Below are 6679 nucleotides of genomic sequence, written 5' to 3' on the forward strand. Positions count from 1 at the left end.
ATTCCACCATCATCTTTTCTAACATACTTTTTCTCAGGTCTCCTCAGACCAAGTATTGGCAATTGGAACAATAGTTTGTCACAAGTTTCATTGGCATAAGTAAAGGCCTAGAAAATTAGCTAGTGGCAGAAATATATACCATACAAATTGGCATCCAACCCCATGTGTGAGTAACATCCAAGCTGTGCCCGAAACATACTATGAAAAAGACTTCATCTATTCTTTTCTGAATTGAATCAATGCAAACTCTGAGATTCCATGAAGAAAAATATCACCAAAATGACTATCCTGAGATTTGAAAAAAGGCTATGAAGGAGAAGAATCCTTGGGAAAAAAAATGATATATGATATCTTCTTGTTATGTAAAATAATGAGTATTTCAGTTCTGCAGGATGTTGAATACATTCTAATGATACTTCTAACAAATTGGCTAACCTAAAACACCACCTTACATAAGCCAAATTGGCCTATTCTGAGCTACTGATCATTGCCAAATTGGCTCTTGGGGGTCATATATGGTACATCATCAAGTTCAAGGCTGAACCTACCAGCACAGAAATTTCGGATTTCTTCAGTATCATCATGAAAAACAGGTCGAATGCTCACCCTAGGTTTTCTTGCAGGCAATACAGGAAGTGGCGCTTCTCCTTGTAATATCCTTGCAGCTTCTTTAACTGTTGGCCTCTTCACATGGTTTGGGTGCACACAAGCAAGTCCAGTCATCAACATCCTTTCCATCTCTACCTTGTCAAACTTTCCAGTCAGCCTTGAATCAGCAGCTTCAATCAGTTTCCCCATTTCCCACAGGCCCCAAACCGAATCAACAATCACTGTACCATCATCCTCCACCGGCTTTCTACCCGTCGCCACCTCTAACACCACCACACCGAAGCTGTAGACATCGGTTTTAACAGTAGGAACACCAGAGTAAACATATTCAGGAGCAAGATATCCCATTGTTCCAGCTGGTATGGTCGCTTCTCTTGTGATGGAACTGTGCTCATATACTTCTGCTAGACCAAAATCCCCAAGCTTCGCATTAAATTCTGCATCTAGCATTATGTTACAAGTTTTAACATCTCTGTGAATTATCTGCCTCTCACACTCCTCATGAAGATATACAAGCGCAGATGCAACTCCAAGAACGATATTAAGTCTTTGCTTCCAAGATAAGACAACAGCCAAATTGAAGCTTCTGTGGAGAATTTTGTTGAGGCTTCCGTTCGGCATGAACTCATACACCAGAACTAGCTCATTACCCTCACAGCACCAGCCATGAAGCTGAACCAAATTCTTGTGCCGCAAACACCCTGCCATTGTTGCAAACTCAGTAGTAAAAGGACTACCCAAACGATCAATCCCATTAGCCCTTCCGAACCTTTTGACTGCCACTTCTCCACCAGATAACAGAGACCCTCTGTAAACCTTAGCTGTTGCTCCTTCCCCAACAATTCTGCTTCTATCAAACCCCATTGTAGCTGATGTTATCTCCGCCAGTGACAAACTCGTTGGAACTCTACTCGTCTCAACTCTACAACACAGCCCTCGTCTACTTCTTCCGCCACTCCCCTTCCTCCTCTTTGCACACACGCAACAAATCACCAAAACTGCACCTACGGATAACACAAATGCAGCTAAACCTACCAACCCGAAAGCAATCTCCACCACTATCCTTGTTTTCCTTACATGAACAGAAGTGATGTCGATACTCGAATCTCCACACATGAAACAGTCCTGCTCCTCCCAAAAATCCATAGGAATCACCGAAGGCAGAGACCCATTAAAAGTCTTGAACCTCCAACTATCAACAATGTAGGCCGAAGACCCCTTCCTATTTGCGGCACAGAACCCCACATACACCAACTCCTTGAACTGCTTCGAGAGGTCAATCTGGGCCACAATAACCGGACTCGGAGGCTTATTCTCCGACGAGTACCCGACCCAAACCCGAACCAACTTCAGATCATCTCTGTACTCAACCCAAGCAGTAATCTCCTTCCCACCCACCAAATCAATCCCTGAATTAACAGAAGCCACAGACTCAACAGTGTTGAGATCAATACCAACATGGCTCCCATTAATGTCATCAACCACAGGGTCAAAACTGGTATCAAATTCCACAGCAAAGAACGAATCTTGGGGGAGACCCATGAACCCTTTTGAGGAGCTGAAACCCTCCATATCAGAGGTGATCACAAACGCCATGCCGTCTCCGGAAGAACACAATTGGGTGATCGAGAAGGTGAACCGGCTCAAGAAAGAGGCGAAGTCTTTGGTTTTGGGGTCAAGAAAACGAACTGGGTTGGAATAGAAGGCTTCTCCGACCCGAACCTCGGAGGTGTTGGTACTGGGGCAGGTGGAGAGCGGCTGAGCGAGACTAATGGCGTTGTGGGTAATGGAGGCGTCGCCGAAGAGGGTGATGTTGTTTGATGGAGTTGGAGGGGGAAGTGGGTGAGAGAGTGAAGGAGGGAAAGTGAGGTTGAAGAAGACAAAGAAAAGGGTACAGAAGAGAAATGGGTGTGAATGCATTGTCATTGTGAACGAGACGCAAAGAGAGACGGGTGCATCAGAGAGCAGTAAAGAAAAGAACTTTCGGGGAAAAGAGAGGGAGTGGTAGAATACCCAGATGAGATGAAGTTCTGGGTTCGCTTGCTTGACCAATCTTGATGACGCCGGAGAGAGAGAGAGCAAGAGAGGAAAGAGAGGGAAGAGGGAACGATTTGAGAGGGAAAAGAAAGCCCCCAATTTACTTGATCAGGTAGGAGAAAATCTGTGGCCGTCTGATTTGGGGTTTTGGGCTTTTGCACTAGTCGAAGCTAGAAGAGCCTCTTGATGCTTTATTTTGTGCAAAGAGCCGCTTGATGGTAATACAGTGGAGGTTTTCAAAGCTAAAACTATTCGAAGGAAAAATGTTTGAAGAAATGGACGAGGGTCTAAAAATTGAAACCATGGTTTTTTTTTTTTTTTAACAATAATCCAGCCTCACGTACCTACGGAGGCGAAAGCTAACTAATTTGCGTGTTTAAGATTAGGGTTTAAATTTCTTTGACATTATCAAAATTTTCATAAATATATTAGGATAGTTTTCCTCCCTCCAAATTTTTTGTAACCATAAAAAATTTCATAGATATGAAAGTCCAACTCAAACCTCCACCTGTCCCAACGAGCTGAACAATTAGCAACTTAATTTGAATCAAGATAGATATGCTGGATCGAAGTTCCTGAATGGAGTTAAGCAGTTGACAAATATCCTCTTATAAGAGGCAAGCCTTAAAATTGAAAAACCTATAAGAGCATCTCCAATAAATGTGTTAAAAAATTTGGGTCAAATTTGAATTTGACAGATGATGTGGTCAGTGGCGGAGGGAGGAATATATATGTATGGGGGCCAAAAAATTTAACCAAACATCAAAAGACCATTGATGAACCAAAATGGCAAAATACATCCCCTGTATTTGGTTGCAATCAGTGCATATAACTACCATATAATACACAAATATGATTCGCATTATACAAAAAAGACTTGAGCTATTTCCTAGCACAAAAGACAATCAATATGTAATTAGCAACTACATTAGATGATTAAAGTGTAAGTAAAATTGTTTGAAAACTAAGAAACGATCAATATAGTAAACAAAATCATATGTAATTAGCAAAAATATTAGTATATGCTTATAGAGTTCCACACTTCGATCCTTCCAGGCATGCAAAAAGAAAAGAGATCAAAACAATGGCAATAAAATCTTTCAACACAAAAACAGAGTTACAGAGCAATCAAATTATATTATCAACATCATAACATGAATCCATGATATTGATGATAGAACATAAAGTCATCAATTCATCAATTCACATTAATTGTTCTCAACAAGTCTACACAAGAACAGAGCCACAGAGGAGAAGAAAAACAGTAAAAAAGAAACAAAAAAATTAATCAACCTGAGTGTTGGCTTTGGTAGTTGAGTTTGATCAACAAAGAGATATTGATATATGGGGTTTGAGAAAAGAAGCCATTGCAGCAACTAGAAAGCCAGCAATATCAGTTGGTACTTGGTTATTGACTTTGAGTGCAGATTGCTGGCTTTGGTAATTGGTACTTGGAAGTTGAGTTTGAATATATAAGGTGAATGGGGTTGCACAAGAAGCTACGTGCTCCCTTTTTTCTTGTTTTTTCCGTCAGTTTGTGCCTTTGTAGGAGACTGGGAGTTGTGTCACTTGTGTGTTGTGGGCCTGTTGATAACTTGATATCATGATATGCTTAGATGGTTTGTGGGCTTTCAAGTTTGAATTGTGCCGTATATGATACTATATGGGAACACAAAACACAATATATGATATATGTATATATATAAACAATATATATGGCCACTTGATGGGGGCAAAATGTATACTCGGGAGCCAAATGTCAAAATCTCAGTGGGGGCAGTGGCCCCCGCTCGTCCTGAACTGCCTCCGCCCCTGGATGTGGTATTTGACAATTTATATTTTATTAAAACACAAATTGCACGATCACATCTTCTTCTCCTTCTGTTTCTCCTTCTTCTCCTCCTTTTTCTGCTCTTTTGTTTAAATCTCTATCTTCCTTCTGTTTCTCCCTTTTCTCTTCTCTTCCTTCATCATCTCTATCCAAAACTGATCACTCATTCTTCAACTCAAATCCAATTGAATAAGCTCAAATTGCTCAACAGCAAAAACAATCACATAAACATCCAAATCTACGAAAACCCAAGTAAACAAACAATTACATACAAAGATCTAATGAAAACCCAGAAAAGATTTTGGAAACCAAGAAACGGTATATACCTTCCGCAGCTTCTCATAATCTTGCATAAGACTCTAATGTTAAATCTAGCCCTTGAATCCTAATACAGAGCATATGAAGAAGGCTCCATAGCAACAACCCCTTTCATCTTCTTCATCAAATCGATCACAGAGATACTTTTACAGAAAACCCACAGAACCCCATTTCTTGCTTCTAGTTTTATCTATGAAACTTTGAACCAAGACTAGAAGTTTTGCTTTGGTCAGGGTACCGGGTATGAAGAAAGAGAGAGATGAGAAAGAATGAGAGAGAAGGTAAGAAAAACAATTAAAAAAAAAAAAAAGACAGAATGCTTGAGCTTGTCAAATTTGATAGCATGAAGCCAGATTTGTCTTCCACGGTGGATTTGAAGGATGGGTTGAAGAAGCTGAGAACTGTTTTTTGTATTCGTTGGAGCTTCACGGTGAATTTTGACACCACCGTTGGAGATGGTCTAACAAACTCAAATGGTCCAACTCAAATATCCATGTACATGTCCTTGATCAAAGGCCAACACCACCCTAAAAAGAAACCTCATGATTGCTAACAACCCTTATTTTCTATCTTCAAATCATTCTTTCTAATATGGCGATGCTTCTTCTTTTTTTTTACCTTCTTTGTCAAAACTTCATTCTCATCCTACATCATCAATAGATAAGCAAACAAAATAGAAGGTAAAGACACTAAAAAAACTAGAGTGTGGCTATTTCCATCCTATTAATTCCTCAGTTCATCCTATATTTTCTTTTTGATTCATAAGGTTTCAATTTTGCCCTCAAACATTAGAAAAATTTAAGAAAAAAATTAATCTAAAAATAAAAAGTAGAATAATTAAATAAAGAATTAGGAAAAAAATTGCTGCCAATCCACCCAGCAAATTAACCTCCATTCTTCCGTTCTTCTCATATGCTTTCCTCCTCCCTATTCTTCTTAAAGCACCCAAACCTCACGTATGGCTTCCTACTATAGTCGGTAGAAGCACAGTTATGATGATGATGATGATGATGATGATGATGATGATATATATATATATATATATATATATATACATATTTTATCCAGAGCGGAGGTCCGCTTTGAAATATGGAGTGAACTTCGAGTTTTGGGTCACTTTTAAGTCGCATATCCGCATCTCGACCGTTCAGTTTTTAGGTACTAGTGTATAGATCATCTCTGCAAATTTTCAGCCAAATTGATGATCGTTAAGGTATCTAACTCACTTAAACCAATCGACCAACTAAATTTGTCCAACCTGAACCGTACTAACTTTACGGCAGTTATCAATACCTTAACGGTCATCAATTTGGCTGAAAATTTGTGGAGACGATCTATACACTAGTACCTAAAAAATGAACGGTCGAGATACGGATATGCGACCTAAAAGCTACTGAAAACTTGAAGTTCACTCCTTAATTTCAAAGCGGATCGGAACTCTGCTCTGGATATGATCTCTGTGTGTGTGTGTGTGCGCGCGCGCGTGCGTGCGTGTGTTATTTAACTGGGCAAGTTGTAGCGATGATCACCTCAATTAAGGAGCCATAAACAAAAACAAAACAAACAAACAAAAAATTAATAGATTTGTGATCCATTAATTTAAAATTTATGGTTCAATGTTATGTTCATTTATATATTAATCTTAACATATAGATGTCAATTTATTATTACACATTAGGAGGTGATTTTGTTAGTCTTTGTTTCTTGCAGATATGTCTTGTAGACTTATAGTTACTTTTGATAGTTGTAGAACGATCTAGTTTGTATATGTATGTTTCTAATCTATATAGTATTTTTTTTTTTATTTAAAAAAAAAAAGGAGTTTGTTAGCTGAAAGTCTAAAACATAATTTTTTTTTTACGTAAATACTCTTTATATATAAAA

The 6679-nt window shown here is 38.9% G+C and overlaps 1 protein-coding gene across 1 annotated transcript; it reads right to left on the reverse strand.

The window, feature by feature from the left end:
• Window positions 1-344: 344 nt before the first annotated feature.
• Window positions 345-4051, reverse strand: LOC112179670 (L-type lectin-domain containing receptor kinase S.6). Its single transcript, XM_024318126.2, has one exon. The coding sequence runs from the start codon at window positions 2533-2535 to the stop codon at window positions 478-480; it is 2058 nt and encodes a 685-aa protein (XP_024173894.1). The 5' UTR covers window positions 2536-4051; the 3' UTR covers window positions 345-477.
• Window positions 4052-6679: the final 2628 nt, after the last annotated feature.

The sequence above is a fragment of the Rosa chinensis genome, chromosome 7 (genome assembly GCF_002994745.2).
Source record: "Rosa chinensis cultivar Old Blush chromosome 7, RchiOBHm-V2, whole genome shotgun sequence".
Lineage (NCBI taxonomy): Eukaryota > Viridiplantae > Streptophyta > Magnoliopsida > Rosales > Rosaceae > Rosa > Rosa chinensis.